At 42.4% G+C, this 16,344-nt stretch overlaps 3 protein-coding genes across 7 annotated transcripts; 2 read left to right on the plus strand and 1 right to left on the minus strand.

Moving 5' to 3' along the window:
• Nucleotides 1–17: 17 nt before the first annotated feature.
• Nucleotides 18–4,543, plus strand: LOC115770532 (adenylyl cyclase X E-like). 2 transcript variants are annotated; one of them, XM_030715833.1, is made up of 13 exons: nucleotides 18–130; nucleotides 293–358; nucleotides 432–572; nucleotides 630–789; nucleotides 850–1,627; nucleotides 1,701–1,801; nucleotides 1,888–2,209; nucleotides 2,272–2,740; nucleotides 2,801–3,162; nucleotides 3,220–3,314; nucleotides 3,383–3,534; nucleotides 3,601–3,728; nucleotides 3,786–3,909. In XM_030715833.1, exons 1-13 carry the CDS (start codon nucleotides 128–130, stop codon nucleotides 3,826–3,828), a joined length of 2,820 nt encoding a protein of 939 aa, XP_030571693.1. In that variant the 5' UTR covers nucleotides 18–127; the 3' UTR covers nucleotides 3,829–3,909. The 2 variants fall into 2 exon arrangements, with proteins under 2 accessions (XP_030571693.1, XP_030571692.1); XM_030715832.1 differs by having other exon boundaries at nucleotides 19–130; nucleotides 3,587–3,728; nucleotides 3,786–4,543.
• A 655-nt stretch (nucleotides 4,544–5,198) lies between these two features.
• LOC115770017 (drebrin-like protein) lies at nucleotides 5,199–7,723 on the plus strand. Its single transcript, XM_030715073.1, has 5 exons — nucleotides 5,199–5,860; nucleotides 5,930–6,381; nucleotides 6,446–6,622; nucleotides 6,676–7,133; nucleotides 7,200–7,723. The coding sequence occupies exons 1-5, from the start codon at nucleotides 5,606–5,608 to the stop codon at nucleotides 7,430–7,432; spliced, it is 1,575 nt and encodes a 524-aa protein (XP_030570933.1). The 5' UTR covers nucleotides 5,199–5,605; the 3' UTR covers nucleotides 7,433–7,723.
• Nucleotides 7,724–7,862: 139 nt separating this feature from the next.
• On the minus strand, nucleotides 7,863–14,384 carry LOC115770016 (BAG domain-containing protein Samui). Of its 4 annotated transcripts, XM_030715069.1 has the most exons (4): nucleotides 13,375–14,383; nucleotides 10,035–10,143; nucleotides 8,807–9,932; nucleotides 7,864–8,738 (listed from the first exon to the last, which is right to left on the minus strand). In XM_030715069.1, the coding sequence occupies exons 1-4, from the start codon at nucleotides 13,645–13,647 to the stop codon at nucleotides 8,408–8,410; spliced, it is 1,839 nt and encodes a 612-aa protein (XP_030570929.1). In that variant the 5' UTR covers nucleotides 13,648–14,383; the 3' UTR covers nucleotides 7,864–8,407. The 4 variants fall into 4 exon arrangements, with proteins under 4 accessions (XP_030570928.1, XP_030570929.1, XP_030570932.1 ...); XM_030715068.1 differs by having other exon boundaries at nucleotides 7,863–8,738; nucleotides 8,807–10,143; nucleotides 13,375–14,384; XM_030715072.1 differs by having other exon boundaries at nucleotides 7,868–8,738; nucleotides 8,807–10,140; nucleotides 13,375–13,394.
• Between the last annotated feature and the right edge of the window lie 1,960 nt (nucleotides 14,385–16,344).

A 16,344-nucleotide genomic window follows, 5' to 3' on the forward strand; every position in this document is an offset into this window, starting at 1 on the left:
TGAATTAAAACACAAACATTTCGACAAATTCACAAAGCAAACATACAACACAATCAAATATATACACTTTTTTTAAAAACATATTTACCCGAACTATGTCTGCAAAGGATTTAACATTTGGCACACAATGGTAATTAAACACTGCATCAAAACAGCATAAACTGTAAATCAACCGTTTAAATGCAGGGATGATTAAGAGTTCATTCTTTAGTTCGACTTAACACTAAATCAGTTACTCCTTGAATAAACCGTTTTTTTTTTTTTTTATTTCTTTACAATAAAATGTTTGCAGAAGTTAAAAATGAAATGCAAATTAGATTATTCGAAGGAAATACGTTGGGAGCGAAATTTTCTAAAGGTATCGTATAATCACATTGAACTAATGACCTACTATCTACATATATATACCGAAATACTGACAAAAATCACAGAAAAAGTGCAAGGAGGTGGGTCTAGAAAAAGAGTTTACTGCATACCAGATGCGTCTAAGCGCCAACTACGTCGGTGTCTTTGTGCTGCTTCACCTGGCTTTCACGATACTCCACTGCGTTATGTTACTGACAACGTGCGAGGTGGATATATTTTAGCATTTGATAACCATAATCATCATTTGTCGTCTGCCTACACAGGACAGGGATAAAATTTATATAGATGTCGGCTGCTATACGCTGTCTACCGTGCTCGTCACTCTAGTCCTGTGGCCCAGCGCCAACCCAATATGTATGCCGAAACTTAGATATAAAATGTATTTGACCTCGGTGCTTGCTGTGGTATTTATGGTTATAACTGGTTGGTGTCTACTTATTTTTGTACCTATTACTTTCTTGGACTACATTCATATTTTTACAGATCTATTGCTTAACATTTACCATTACTACATGGACGACTGGATTATAGGAAGCTTTTTTGACACATATACTCTCTTTACGATCTATATGTTTCTTCCGATTCCGTATATTTTGCCGCCGCTATTGCTTGGAATTTCGGTGTCCGTCATTTACACATCCTATTTTGTTTTATATTTAGCTTCTAAGCACCGATATGAGATATCGAACGTGACGCACCTTAACTATATGTCGGTGGAAATTTCGCATCATTTCTGTGTAAATTTGTATGGTGCGTTTTTTCGCATAATGCGCGAGATAATCGTGCGCTCCTCGTTCCTTGATCGACATCAGTATGTGATGGAGGACATTTGGCTGAGGAGCGCACGAGAGCAGGAAAAAGTGTTTCTGCATAGTATATTGCCGCCGCAAATATCACAACCGATTCAAGATGATATTCGCAATCGGATTAAGTTCTCTGAAAAGCATCGCATTACACCTATCAACATCAGAAGAGATCGCATTATGGCCATTCAGATTCATCCCGATGTCAGTATTCTGTATGCAGATATAGTCAACTACACCTATCTGACCACAACTCTAACGGTTAAGAAGCTAATTTCCCTACTCCACGAATTGTATGCCAGATTCGATCTGGCCGCCTCTCGTTACACGGTTCAACGCATCAAATTCTTGGGCGACTGCTACTATTGTGTGGCGGGTCTGACAAGACCAGATCCCGACCATGCCAAATGCTGTCTCGATTTTGGGCTCTGTATGATCGATAACATTCGCGAAGTGCGGTTAGTGTCACACAAGACGATCCGATATATCTATTAAATCTATTTAACATAACAACACTTCCAACCCGTTTAGAGCCAAGGAAAATCTGGACATAGACATACGCGTTGGTGTCCATTCAGGAGCTCTGTGTGCTGGCGTCCTTGGGGCAGCAAAGTTGCAATATGACATTTGGGGTAGGTAGTCGTAGTATTTAAGATTTCTTTTTGCATATGGAATACATATACTTAAAAGTATAGCACACTGTTATGAATTATATTAGGCTCGGATGTGGTTATTGCCAATCGATTAGAGGGAACCGGAGTGCCCGGTCATATTCATACTAGCGAAAGAACTCTCCAAATGATTATAGAGCCTATATATGAGGTGAAACCCGGTACCGAAAAGGCCCGTAATGACCCCTTCCTTCAAAAGCACAACGTTATCACATATCTCATTCCCCCCAATGTAAGAACAAGGACCATAACCAATCTGGATATTGAACACATCAAAATAATTGACTCTGAAACTAACCTGAAGCAGCAATCTTCGATTGGACTAGAGTTGCGTGAAGAGTTTAAAAAGATGCCGGTCGGTCCCATAAGGTAAGCGTCGATGGGACTAACCCGGTGTCAACAATTTCAGTTAATCCTCATTTATCTGATAGCCTTAAGAAGAAGAACTTTAAGGAACTGTTCCACTTGTGGAGAAAAGACAGGGACAAGGAACGGATTCGAACACGTCCAGTAATCGGCATTTATCTACTGCATTTTCGCGATCCACGCCTTGAATATAGTTATATGCACCAGCCCGATTACATGCTAAAATACAGTATACTTTTAGCCTGGGTATTTGGCCTCAATCTGTGCTACATACAATATGTCCATGACAGCGGACTGGTCAAGAGTGGCGTGATTGTGGACATTTTTGTGATGCTGAGCTTAACCGTTTTACTTTTGTTAACCTGGTATAAGAAGCTCTGCTTTTTGCGATATTCAACTCAAGATCACGAGTACTCCCGCATAAGTTGCTGTCTATTCCGAGTTGCGGAAAGTATTCAGCGCAGTCTCATCAAACGTATCGGCATCTACATGTACACCATAATATCTTACTTTTGCATTATAACCGTCATGCTGGTGGGTATCATATCTGCGACTTTAAGTAGATCTCCAACTTTATATTGCTATTCTAATTAGATGGACTGTGATAAGGAGGAGTACGAGGTGGTGCATATTGAGAGCAAGCTGTACCATTACGAGCCAGATATGAATATGTGCTTTCATCCGTGGCTTCTAACCAACATGGTGTGCCTCATAATTGGGATGAGCCTAATCTTTACACGCATCCCCTTCATGATGAAAGTTGTGGTTAGCACATTAGAGGCGATCACCTATATGGTTATTCTGTTCTTTCAGTTTGAGTATATAGTTCATCATAGTCTCACAACTAATCCCTATTTCGAAGCCGAATATGCGCACTGTTTGTTGGTCATAATTACTCTGCTGAGTCTATATTTCAAGGAGCGACAGACCGAGTTTAATAACAAGATCAACTACAAGTAAGTGAATGCCTAACACAAAGCCAACAGCTTGTACATTTTGTTTTAATTATTTAGATGGAGAGAGGAGCTGTTAAAGAAACAGCACGATGCCTATATTGCGGATCAGTCCATCACTATTCTATTGCACAATATTTTGCCAGCCCATGTCGGTAGGACTGTTGTTGAACTGATATTCAAATTTGTTTACTCATTGAACACATTCTATAATTGTATGCAGCCAATGTGTATCTGACCTCGCTAGCCAAGCACGAGCTATACTATGAAGACTACGCAATGGTGGCTGTCATGTTCGCGTCCCTGCACAATTTTGAATTGGATTTGCCCAACTTGCGGGTTCTCAACGAGATCATATCCGAATTTGACCGAATCGTAAGAGCCACGAGGCCTGTGCAATTTGCCAACGCTTATTTCTTTGCTGTAGTTGTCATATTATAGGGACGATTATCTAGTGGAAAAGATCAAAATTGTGGGCTGCACATATATGGCAGCCTGTGGCCTAGATTTGCGTTTCTCCTCAGTCATAAGCCAACAGAGGTCTACACACGAATCTGTTATCCAGGAGGGTGAGCGATTGGGCTAACAGCTCTACTGATAATGTATGTGTCTGTCCTGTATTGCAGTCCTGCGTGCTCGTCGCTCAATTTCGGTACTCCGCAAGGATAACTATGCGTCGAGCGAGAAAAAGGAGGAAGTGGTCTTCGTGCTAACCACCTTTGCGTTGGACCTGATGCGCACCCTGTGGACGTGCAACAATGAGTATAGGAATGTACCAGTGGATCGTGATGTATTCACTGCTGATATGAGCATTGGCATATCAAGCGGCGAGGTGATGGCCGGCGTTGTGGGTGCCTCCCAGGTGCACTACGATATTTGGGGAAACGCGGTGAACATGGCCTCACGTATGGACTCCACGGGTCTCGCTGGGCAAATCCAGGTGACCGAAGAGACCGCCGAAATGCTGCGCAAATATGGCTTAGAGTGTAACTACCGCGGCATGACTTTCGTCAAGGGGCGTGGCATACTGCCAACCTACTTTGTGGGCATCGACGAGAACTATGAGTTCAAGTACATTTATGAGAGCGGTCGTCAGAATCTGTCAGACGATAGTGACAGCCATGGATCATCCGAAATTAATGCGTGATGAGATTCGTTTTATGCTCATTTTGGAACGCATTCTATCCCTGTTGGGAAATGTTGGTTCAAGGTGGTAATAGCGAAAGTTTCATTTTCACCCGAGCACAAAATTATTTTATTTCTGATCTTTCTCGTTAGAATAACGGGTAAATTTTAATGCCACAATTGGAATGAATTTCTAATGGCTAAAAATTGCATGTATTTTGTGGTAAGGAAGAAGAAAATTGTATGATGAAAATAAACTTGATTTTAACTACATCATCTTTCCTAACATAAAAGCGATTCTCAAAGCTTTGCATAAAAAAATAGACACTGATAGATTTAATTTAAATTTCCCGAGCAGCACTAGTGGAAAATCGGCGCCAAGAATAAACATTGGCGCGAAAGCAAAAGCTGTGAAAACGGTTTCCTATACCCACTTAATAAATAAAGTTTGCTCGCAGAATATATAATGTTTAGGGGCACTTTCAACATTTTAAGTTATTTAAAAATAGTATTTAATTAGTAAAACTTAAAATGCAGAAAACTTACAATGTTCTCCAATGGAATGTAAGCAAAAACAAAGTGTGGTCGACTAATTTTCTTCGAGGTGAACGGTCACACAAGTAAGAAAAACGAAATCATTTTTATAGATATGTGACAACCCTAGTGGCTATTATGGCCACTGGCCATATGGCTGATGCCTAGCTCGGCTGCAACTACTGCGGCAATTTTTAGTGCCAACGTGAACACCGAACACAGATCATCGTTGAGTGAGTCTTTTCTAGTATTTTTTATTTTGCCATAATGGAAGTTTTAACAGAATTGACGTTAAAATGTATTATACCCATTTAAAATTAGACATTTGACGGTTTAATATGTAACAGCATTATTACCAGGCATTCTGTTTAATAATATATGCATGCTGTTTGCAGCCACTTTTTCATGTCTTAATACATTTTCCATAGATTTGAAGGAAAAGCCAACGGCATAAATCGACACCTTCCTAATCGAAAATTCAAAAAATCGTTATTATCGATATTATATCAACAAAACCTACGTAAATGTGTTTATGTGTGTGTCTCTGCTGCATTCGATGTGCATTTAATTAAAACTCCATTCAAGTGAGAAAATTGCATTTTTGGGGCGTTGGCTTTACTAAAATTGCCGGTGACAGCACCAAAAAAGGTGCACGAGTGAAAGCTTGTGAAGACTTTTGGAAGTTCGATTTATCGAATTTTGCGGCTTTGTTCAAGGTCGTTGGCATTGGTTGCCGACGGGTGAACGGAGATTTACACACATTCAATCGCGAGCACGCAAGGAGAAAATGGCAATCAGCTTCGAGAAACATCGGGCGCAAATTGTGGGTGCCTGGAAGGATGTGCTGGACGACAAGAGCAGCACCAACTGGGCGCTATTTGGCTATGAAGGCCAGACGAACGAACTGAAGCTGGTCGGTAAAGGAGACGGCGGCGTAGACGAGCTAAGCGAGGACCTCAATAGCGGCAAAATTATGTACGCTTTTTTGCAAATCGAAGACCCAAAAACTGGCCTCAATAAGTACCTGCTCGTCAACTGGCAGGTGAGTCAGTGTGCTGTTATTCTTTCATTCTTGTTATCTTATCTAACTATTCACCGTTCCACCTTGAAGGGCGAAGGCGCACCAGTGCTACGCAAGGGCACCTGCGCAAACCATATTCATGACGTGGGCAAACTTCTCTCCGGTGCCCATTTGACAATCAATGCACGTAATGAGGATGACATCGATATCGAGCGTTTGCTTAAGAAGTTGAGCACGGTTAGCTCCGCATACAGTTTTAAGGAGCCGCGTGGAGCCATGGAGGAGCAAAAGGCGCCAGTTGGCACAAACTATACTCGGGTTATTCCCACAAAGGAGCTCAACGCGAGTGTCATGCAGGACTTCTGGAAGAAGGAGGAAGCTGAGGAGAAGCATCGCATTGGGGCTGAAAAGGAAGCCAAACGCTTAGAGCTTCTGAAGCTCGAGCAGGAGCAGCGCGCCCGCGAAGAAAAGGAGCATAAGGAGCGCGAAAAGCTGGTCATAAGCACGACAAAACTACAGCCGGCTCATGTGCCCATTAAAACGTAAATATACACACATTGACATTCTGTTGAGGGCTTGTCACATAACCTCATACCGAATTTATAGCTCGCCGCAACCATTGAGTCCTGAGAAAACATCTGCAACTTTTGCGAATAATCTAACCGACGCGGAGCGTATGCGCCAGGCGCGGAATCAGGAGGCACGCGAGTTGATCGGCTCACGGGTGGGTGCTGCCAAGGCAATGTTCACCAAGCACACCAGCGAGGGCCAGTTGCAATCCAAGTAAGCTCGTGGACATGGTCTGCATTCTTGTTACTTATTGTACGAAGTTTCAGGCTCAATACACAACCGCCGGCGAAGCCCGCCCGAAATTCTATTGCACAGCGTATAAACGTATTCAATCACAATCAGACCCAGGATTCAGAGGCCACCTTGCCTCCACAGTCTGTTTCGCCTATTAATCCTCCAGTGGCCGCCGTATCTTCCGAGGCCGACAAGGCGCCAGTTGTGACCGAGGTGAATTCCGTTGAAACTATAAACGAGGAGGACCTGCAGCAAACTGAGGACCTACCACTGGCTCATGAGAGTGAGCAGTTCTCCACCATCAAACGATCGCCGCACAGTAAAACAAACTCGGTTCAATCACAGTCACCGGATGAGACGACGACATCGTCAAATGAGACCGACACGGCTGTCTACAAGGAGGAAGAGGTGCGCACCAAAGTATCAGTCACAGTGCAGCAGTCCCAATCGGTTAAGACATCTGGCCTAAGTACACTGGAACGTAATGCATGTAAGTTCTCGAAATAAGTATCATACGTTGATATTAATCTATTTCGTTATATTTGCTCACTATAAGTGACCGATCTGGTCAATGAGGATGACTTCATATGCCAGGAGAGCCTGGGCGACTTGGGTCTACGTGCCCGTGCCTTGTATGACTATCAGGCAGCTGATGAATCAGAAATAACGTTTGATCCCGGCGATGTTATAACGCACATCGATCAAATTGACGAGGGCTGGTGGCAGGGATTGGGCCCTGATGGAACCTATGGACTGTTTCCGGCAAACTATGTCGAAATCATCAACTAAAACCACACTTAGTAGCATTAACAATACAATGCAAATCCGTATCTAATATGGCAACTGCAGAGCAGCTACATAAGTTTTTGCAGGTGTACACACCTTAAGAGCCATAGCTGTAATTAATGGAGCATATATCCGAATTACTCACATTTAAAACACGGCTGCCCAGTAATATCTTGAACAATAATGCAATTTATACTATACCTAATGAGATTTAATATTGCCTATAAGCGACTATAACACGGTTTAGATCGTACATCACGCGCACCATGTTCTCACAGGTGCCTTCCATTTGTGTATACATTTTATATCTGATTGTTAACTTTAAGATTTCGAAACAATGTTGCGTCCTTTTTAAAATGTTTCTTAATGCACGAGATTTGTATTATTATATGTAGCCAATATATGTTTTGTATGTATGTGTATTATAGTGTGAACAATATCTACATTTATTTTAATAATTAGTAGCACAAAAAGTATTGCATTAGAATATTTCCTGTTTGTTTAACAATTAGCAAGACTCGAGCTACCTATCTTCGGCAAATTGCCAACCAGTACATTACCATGTGTGTAGTTGTGTATGAGATCATACTCTTGCTTGTCTGGTGATCCTTTACAAATTCATCAACTCTGATATAAGACTGAATTATCAGCTATTTCAACAATTGTAACATTCTTCACTATAATTTCCATATTCAATTCAATAATATGCAGGCACTGTCATTTATATCATTATTAACTTAGCCTAGTTTACGTACGCATGTATATGTTGCAATATGTGTATATTTAACAAATACTAGCAAAGAGTTCGATGCAACTTCACCAGCACCTAATCAGATGCTCACAAACAATGCTTTAATTAAAAATTTGTCGCTTTCCTCCGAGAAATTTGAAACAATAGATTAGACCCCCCGATTACTTGATTTTGGTTAATTTGTGTAGCTGCTTCGAAACGGTCGTCCTGTAAATATACTGCGATCATCATTCTGACGACTGTGTCAGCGTTGTGGTCTCGGATTTTGTCGTCTCCGTGGACGGCTGTGAATTGTCGATCGCAGCTTGCGAGTCTGGCACATTCTCAGCACCCTCTGCGGCACTTGGTGGTGGTGGCAGAGGTATAGGATCTTGGATCTTGGTGGCATCCAACGGCTGGGGCGTAGCGGGCTCAGCGACCGCTGCAGGTTCAGCCTGTTCGGCGAGTCTAGGCTCTTCAGTTTCTGTACTGGCTGCCGCGTTCTCTACTGTTCCAGATGCTCTTCTGGCGTTCTCCTCGGCCTTGGCGTCAAGCACGTTGACCGATGCCTGTATGCACCTAAAAAATAGGTTTAAGCCAGTTTAGGATCGGGCTTTAATTATAAAGAGAATACTCGGTGATCTTACTTGATGGCTTCCTTGCGGGCTAGCCGAATGCTATCCTTGCCGTTTGTGTCGATCGTGTCTAGCTTGAGAAGATTTCGTGTAAGCATCTCATCCAGGTACACATATTCCTTGTCGTTGCGCGTGCCCTTGAACTGTTCCACCTTGGCCATCAGATCAAGAACGTCGCGCTGTATATCCTGAATCTTCTTGATTGAGTCTACCGTATGTGGAGTCTGTGGCGGTACACCGACACCAGCGTCCGTCTGCAACTGAGGATCGCCTTGCGGCTGTTGAGTATTAACTGGAGCAGGGCGCTGCTGTTGATGCTGCTGCTGCTGCGGCGCATAGTATGCCTGGGCCGAAGCTTGTGCTTGTGCATGTGCCTGGCCTGCAGCAGCACTCTGATTTGGTATCTCCTTATGCGCATTGATAATGGGCTCGGTGCGACCCTCTACAAAGATGGGTATGGTGCGCACATTGCTACCGCCGGGAGTCTGCGGGGGTGGCGGCGTTTGCTGCTTTTGCTGTGGATGCGCCTGCTGCTGTGGCGGATAATAAGTCTTATGGAATTGCGGCGGCTGCGGCTGACCCGTTCCGAAATTAGGCTGTACTGGTGGACTAGTCTGCGTGCCAAATTGTGGCGGCGGCGTCGGCCGCTGTTGATTTGTTTGTTGTTGTTGGTATTGTTGATTTAGCTGTTGCTGCTCTGGCGGTGGCGCAGAATGGGAGCGCGGCCCTTGTTCCTGTTCGGTGACGCTCTTCACGCCCATATCCATTGTGTTGCGCAGCCCATGCTGGTTTAGATTGACAGGTGGCGCGCAATCGACCTCCGAGCGGCCGGCGGGGTCATCCGTTTGGATGGCCGCGTCGCACAGACGCTTCGAGGGCGACTGCGGAGCGTGAGTTGCCTGTGCTTGTCCGGTCTGCTGTGGCACGCTAAAATCTTGCTGGTAGTACTGCTGCTGAGGACGGGGCTGTGGCGGGCCACCGCCAGCAGATCGTCGGCCGCTAAAGCCCTCTGGTATGTACTGACGGAAGTCCGATGGCAGTCTGTTGAAGAAATCATCATCGGGCTCCATGTGGCTGTTAGCGCCGCCGGCTACGCGGCCGCGTCGTCCAAGTGTAGAGAATTGTGGAAATCCAAAGTCTGCAGCATCGTCGAAATAATGAGAAAAGTCATCGTCAGCATGCATTGAGTGTGCCTGAGGGTAGTTATGGGTATGGGGATCGTGCAAACTATTCCGCTTACGTGTGCCGCCGAAGCCGGCGAAAGGATCGTTATGCAGGCGTCCCAGCCGAGATCGTGGGAACATATTATCCATATCCATGTCCATGTCCGGTTCGAATCCAAAGGCCTGCTGCAAATATCAAAAGCAATTCATAAGTTTTGTCTTCAGTCTTCATTGACTAGCAAAGGCCGAACGAACACGCCAAATGCCCGCACGGGCGAATTGTTTATAAATAAGCGGATGATTCACTCCAATCGCAGTCAAAGTCGAACAAGTCCATGTGTGCAGGCATGTGTGGGTGTGTGTGAGTGTATGACAAACAATAAGAACTTGCAGCTTGAGTGAAAACAAGTGACGTCAACGTGTAAATAGACGCTTTGCCATTCAACGTGAATTATTGCGTTAACTAACACTTTATGTACACACTACATAACACATACAATATATACACATATTGAATGTGTATGTGTGCCTATGTGCGATGTATCAACGAACAGCTGTTTGTCAGCAGCAAAAAAAACACCAATATGAATTTGTGCATGTGTGTGCCAGCTATTCATTACCTATTTTAAGTCGATTGTTTGGTTTATCAGTAAACAGCTTTTTCACAATTTACTTTTACACTTTGCTACGTTTTCTATTCGCCTTTTCGTTTACGCGACGTGACGTGCTGTCCGCTGAAATGTTTTCTTGTGAATGAGCAAACCGGGCAGCTGGTGACAGCCTTTTATAGAATCAAGCCTTGGACGCCCACCACAACGAAGTTGTTGCTAGATGCTTCTGGCAACTTCAGCACGGTTTGACAGCGCTCTCACGCACGAGATGCTCTCCTTTGAGCTGCACAAATACATACATACATGTATGTATGGGTATGTCCAATGTAATAAGTATATAAATGTGTGTATATACGTATGCGTAATTTACGTAATGTACGTAATGTGAGGACCCTGACTGATTTAATACGAATTCCTTGTTGGGAAAATGACAAGGCGCGTATCCTTCATATGTACAGTTGGAAACATATTAGCCAGCACTAAGTGGTTAAGTTAAGTTCCTCAAATATATTGAAAACGTTAAATGATGATCCCAAAGCTAAAAGCAAATATGCATGAATGCGTGAATCGATTTTCTTCCTTAAAGTGTAACTAAATGATTATATAAATGCCAGCCTTCCCGAAAGGCGTGAATGAATATTTGAGAATGTTCTAAATGTGGACGACTCATTATTGTTATTATGGTTATTACTCTTACTTTAGAATACTCTGTTATGTTAATATATATTTTTTTATATATCTTAAGTGTTTCATATTGATATAACTAAATAATTGTAAAGTGATTTCTATGAGAATTTTAGTAATGCTTAAAAGTTGTGGGATTGACAAACTGTTGAATATGGGGATATACGAACTCGTATGTGTGTTAATCGATCTTACTTGTTTTCCATAATGGAGAAGCGTTTTCGCAGCCAATTTTCAATTTCGTACTGTACGCACAACAATTAAGAATATGCTCGAATAATTTATACGGCATTAGTAAATATTTCTTAATAATATGCTTTGTCAGGTTAAAAAGGGTAAAAGAGGGAAAAACTAATGTAAATGTTCGATCAAATATTGAAATCTAAGTCTGATGGTGTTATCAGTTAACTGAAGCTCGTGAATTGCTAGACTTAGGTAAAGATACATTTACAAAGATAAACAAACAATTTTGTCCGACTCTTTCATATTTCTTCTTCTTTCACATAAATATACATTAGACATACATAAATATACAGAGAGAAAATCAGATTCTGACTCAGAAGAAATTGGGTATATCGACACAGCTAATTAAGAATATCTTTATTTACATATATGTTTATTTTAATGGGTCCGAGATTTCATACAAGTCGTTCCAAAAAATAATATGTAGGGGTATTTTCTCGTTCAGTGTCACACAAAAAGACAATTTTCTTGCCATTGTTTGTATATGTGTATATAGACATTATTCCAGTTAGCCAATTGTATATAAACATAGCTCGTCTGATCAACAACATTGAATAATAATACCCTCTCGGGTGGACTTGAGTTCATGTTTCTGTATACAAATGAACATGTGGATACATGTAAATGCATGTGTATTTGTGTGTACATATAAGCTAGATTAGCAAGTGTTGTAAACAAATCAAGTCACTATCCGATCAGAAACTTGTGACGACTGACCACAGAACATCTCGGCCTCTTCGACTTGGCCAACAAGTTAAGCAATATATGCTGTTATTTCGTGAGCTGTCGCTGTTGCCGCCTACACGCATTTGTACATGCTTATATTGTATATATGTAAATACATTCATACATATAGACGGCCATTTGCCCACCCACATGCACACATTCACACATTTATATATATGTATAAACCTATCAGAGTGTGTGAACACTTGTCTGTAAATGTATTAGTAAGTAAGTGCACCTACAGCTACAGTTGCGATTTAGTCGAAAATATTTAGCGTTTGCTGAGAGCAAAAAGCGAGCCAAGAAGTAAACCAAATGTTTGCTTTTGCCAGTTCTTTTAATAAGCTCTCTCTCTCTCTCTCTCTTCCTCGCTCATTTTCTGTGTCTTACTCTCTCCGAGTATTTGGTGGGTAGAACATTTGCGTTTGTCTATCATCACGCATTTTCTAGAAATTGTTAAATATATTCAACGAGCACAAATCAAATCGAGCGTCGATTCGTCTCGTTCATAAAAAAACACTTGATACTTTTGTGTGGCCAGCAATTAGATTAGATAGCCAATCAGCTGTGGTTATACTTGGAATACTCCTGTTGTTCAGTTGATGCTGTTCCATGGTAAATTTCCGCAAGCCGCGCTACGTTAATCATACGCAGCGTTGACAGCGAAAACTGTACATATGTAAATAGATAGTGCATATGTAATTGTGATATACATACATATGTATGTAGAGTAAGCCTATTGGGTCAACAGTGCAAGCACACACACAAACACACTCACACACATACACTTGACACACTTCTCAAGCTGCTGTAGGGCATGGCAAACTGGCTGCATACTATGTATGTGTGAGTCACACTTACATGCGCACATGCATATGCTACATATGTTTGTATATCCTCCAATTCGCCTTTACACAACAAAAATGCGAGGCGAAGTTATAAGTTTCCGATGCGCACCAAAAAAAAGTTGCTTTATGTGCATTTTCAGAGAACGAGCTAATTAAATTTTCATCGCCAAACGCATCTGTCGCCAAAAACAATTTAAAGCGACCTTGTCGGGCTCCAGTTTACAAGTCTACATACAAATGTACATATAAGCAAGCAGAGAGGCGACCTTGAGGCTGGCGCCGTTGATTTTTAGCCAGTCACTCACCTGAAAATGTTGCTGCTGCGGATTTATGGGCACCTGCGGCTGCTGCTGCTGGCGAGGCGATCCATACGCCGCTGGCTGGCTGGCATAGAACTGAGCCGGCTGCTGCTGCTGTGCGTAATGCTGAGGATGCTGCTGCTGCTGCGGCGAGGCACCGCTGCCGACATACTCGCGACTGATGGGTATATTGATGCCGGGTCCGGCAGGCGTGCCGTTGCCGTTACCACCGCCGCCACCTGCGCCGGGCTGGCTTGCTGCTATCACAGTTGGCTTCATATTGGCTGCCCTAAGCGAGTCCTGTCACTTTCTGTTTCCGTTGCTCGACGCGTCTCGAAGCGCTGCGACTAATTTCGAAATAAATTGCTTTGCTTTGAGTTGTGCTGCTACTGCTGCTGCTGCTGGCGCTGTTGTTGCTGCTATGTTCGGCAGGCAGGTTCACCTTGAGAGCGACAATGTGTTTGTCCGTTAATTCTCGTACGTTCCGCAGCCGGCCGTCGTCTCGTCGCGTTTCGTTTCGTTTCGTCCGTCCCGATCCGATACGATACGATTTGATATTTAATAAGTACTATATGTACTGTGGTTTCTCCACTTGCCGCTGGGATTAGATGCGACTTTTCCACAACAGCGTAATCGATTGCTAATTGCTTGGTATCCTCTGCGTCTTGCCCGCCTTTCCTCTCTCGGTTGACGTGATGTCACTCTTTGGCTACACTTTCTAACAGCCACGGCAGCTGTTCAGCACACGCACACGAATGCACTCTCGATACGTTTTGCTTTTACGTACTTCCGTTGGCCGCTTTAAGGTCCCTCTCTCTCTCTCTCTTTCTCTGTTTCGATCTCTCCTTCTGTTATGTGTGCGCGGTATGATGCTTTGTATTTATATATTCAACTTAAATATACAACACCTATAGATAAAAATATTTTTGCACATTGCTGCTGAACGCACACACACGCACGACCACGTAGTATAGTTGTCCGTTAGTCTAATAGTTCACGTCGTTGCCCACTGCTCGCTGCCAAAGTTGCTCGTCGACTGAGCGCAACCTTTTTCGTTCGTTCGTTTTGGGGCTGCCTTGATGTTACGTTTGGCGACGACGCAGTCTCTCTCTCTCTCTTTCTCTCTCCATCTCCATTCTCAGTTGTTAAGTTGAGCTAGCACGCGGCTTGTTAACTTTGTTTGCGACGCTTTAACGGATAACAGTTAAGTCCTAAATTGGTAAGTGTTTTAACAATGTGCCAACACATTGCAAACGATATATTTCTTTTCTCATCTACTACAATTTTCTCTTTCTCAATCTCTGCCTATGGAAGTAGCTGCTTGCTCTCTGGGCCGATCGGTAGCCATCTGAGAGTCGAGATTCACACACATCAGATTTATTAATAGCCAGTGGCGGCAATAACTACTACAACAATATACATACATCAGCTGAGTATCCAAAAGCTGCACGAGAGAGCGAATTCCGCAGGCTGATATTGAGTAGCAGCGACAGTCGCATGGCTTCTGAACCAGCTCAAAGCATACGAAATAGCATTGTATTTATATATATGTGTATGTATGTATATGCATAGTCATTTAATATGTGTGTGTGCGTACATACACGTCTTTAAGCCAGCATTGACGCTATGCTTTAAATGCGTCACAAATCGTTGCACACCTACACGGAAGAGAAATGAGCCTCAATAATCGATCAATCGATCCGCACGCTTATCGATAGTAAATAATATATGTATGTATGTCATTTGCCAAGCACAATACCGGGAAAACCCACAATAATTGACATTAAAATGAGTTTTTACCAGCTGTTTACTGCTTGACTTGCTTGACAATGATGCGTCAGAGACTGTCGCCTTTCAAGCAAAGGCATATTTCTTAGACTTGTATAAGATATATGAATAGTACATGCATACATATGTACGTATATACGTATATACATATGTACTGCCTGGTCACTAGCACGCCTACACAAAACGTTGCCTTGCCATGCCGCGTTGCCGCTATTTGCGTTCGATTTATTTTCCAAATGATTTCAGGCGTGGGCAACAGCAACAACTCTGAGATTCACAACAGAGGCAGCTGAGCATATAAAACTAAAATATTTCATATTTAAATTTTGCACACATCTAAATATATTTGTATGTGTGCGTGTACATACGTTTACCTAGAACAATGTGTGTATGTATGTATTATATACATGCAAAATATATGCTTAAAAAGTTGTAGCGGGTATTTCCCGCCCTTTCGCGTGGCCAGTTTTGTGCTTCAAATTTAAGATTTAACTTTTTCAGCCATTTTCCGCCTATCGACAACTTAAATTTACCCTTACTATCTTGAACTCCACATCTAACTTTGTATTGTTATATACTTAGATAACTAACAAAAAACAAGATTTAAGTATAATAAAACAAACAAAAGAGGTCGATTTTACGAAAAGTGTGAAATGTTTATAATTACGTACTTACCTGTAAACTCAAATGGACAATTATTTTATAGTCAGCCATCAGTAGACATGAGACGAACATTTATATAAAAACATTACTGAAAGAACAGAAAATGTTAATTAGATTAAAAATGCATAAAAACTAAAATACGCACCAGATTTTTCAATGGCCACCTCCTTCATCAAAGCCAAAGTCACCTTTGCTCAAGTTGCTGTCTCCTCATTGCTGAAGCTGAGGCATCCTGTATAGTTGCAGCCGCCGTCTCCTCCTTAGTTGAAGCCGCCTCCTCCTTCACATGAAGTGAAGCCTACGCGGCTTACTTACTTGAATTCATGAGAATCGAGTAGTAGGGCGTTAGCTAAAAATACGTTTTTTTGAAATTGCAACGCAGCTAGGGGAAAATTTAATTGCTTACATAACTGGTTTCCACCAATTTTCACATGCGCGGGTGGAATTTCCTAAGAGCCCGTCTTAGCGTGCACCTCCATCACATAAAGTGAATATTTGTGCGTCAGTCAGAATAAGCATATTTAT

The sequence above is a fragment of the Drosophila novamexicana genome, unplaced genomic scaffold (assembly GCF_003285875.2).
Source record: "Drosophila novamexicana strain 15010-1031.04,08,12 unplaced genomic scaffold, DnovRS2.1 tig00004555-arrow-pilon, whole genome shotgun sequence".
Classification (NCBI taxonomy): Eukaryota; Metazoa; Arthropoda; class Insecta; order Diptera; family Drosophilidae; genus Drosophila; species Drosophila novamexicana.

Bases quoted from the DNA above. Each gene is read 5' to 3' on its own strand.
- LOC115770532 (XM_030715832.1), top strand. The intron at 2,210-2,271 runs GTAAGCGTCGAT...TTTATCTGATAG, and splicing joins ATGCCGGTCGGTCCCATAAG to CCTTAAGAAGAAGAACTTTA. The intron at 3,535-3,586 runs GTAAGAGCCACG...TCTTTGCTGTAG, and splicing joins TATCCGAATTTGACCGAATC to TTGTCATATTATAGGGACGA.
- LOC115770017 (XM_030715073.1), top strand. From the start codon at position 5,606: ATGGCAATCAGCTTCGAGAAACATCGGGCGCAAATTGTGGGTGCCTGG. The intron at 6,623-6,675 runs GTAAGCTCGTGG...ACGAAGTTTCAG, and splicing joins GAGGGCCAGTTGCAATCCAA to GCTCAATACACAACCGCCGG. The intron at 7,134-7,199 runs GTAAGTTCTCGA...GCTCACTATAAG, and splicing joins TACACTGGAACGTAATGCAT to TGACCGATCTGGTCAATGAG.
- LOC115770016 (XM_030715068.1), bottom strand. From the start codon at position 13,647: ATGAAGCCAACTGTGATAGCAGCAAGCCAGCCCGGCGCAGGTGGCGGC. The intron at 10,144-13,374 runs GTGAGTGACTGG...TGATATTTGCAG, and splicing joins CGCAGCAGCAACATTTTCAG to CAGGCCTTTGGATTCGAACC. The intron at 8,739-8,806 runs GTAAGATCACCG...CCTATTTTTTAG, and splicing joins GCCCGCAAGGAAGCCATCAA to GTGCATACAGGCATCGGTCA.